This window comes from Buceros rhinoceros, unplaced genomic scaffold (genome assembly GCF_000710305.1).
Source record: "Buceros rhinoceros silvestris isolate BGI_N320 unplaced genomic scaffold, ASM71030v1 scaffold26993, whole genome shotgun sequence".
Lineage (NCBI taxonomy): Eukaryota > Metazoa > Chordata > Aves > Bucerotiformes > Bucerotidae > Buceros > Buceros rhinoceros.
The window spans coordinates 1-250 of NW_010402198.1; the positions used below are offsets into that span (position 1 = coordinate 1).

General features: G+C 65.6%; 1 protein-coding gene across 1 annotated transcript in view; it reads right to left on the reverse strand.

The window, feature by feature from the left end:
- Positions 1-3: 3 nt before the first annotated feature.
- LRRC4 (leucine rich repeat containing 4) overlaps positions 4-250 on the reverse strand; it is a gene marked incomplete at both ends in the record, with an annotated part of 2,059 nt that continues 1,812 nt past the window's right edge. Inside the window, 1 exon segment of the mRNA XM_010132568.1 lies at positions 4-249. Coding sequence (XP_010130870.1) covers positions 4-249 — 246 coding nt within the window.

Genomic DNA, 250 nt, shown 5'->3' on the forward strand with positions numbered 1-250 from the left:
GTCCTCGTCCACCTGGATGATCTCGACGGTGCGGGCGGCCGTCACGGTGCTGCGCTGCTGGTGTCGCTTGCGGAGTTTGTAGAAGACGATGAGCATGGCCGCGGCCAAGAGCGTCACCGCCACGAAGCAACCGCTGATGATCTTGGTGGTCTTCATCACCTCGTCCAAGCTGGTCTGCATCTTGTCGCCGGAGTCGGCGGTGGGCACCGCCACCTGCTTGGGCGTCCGCGTGGTCTGGACCAGGCCGGGG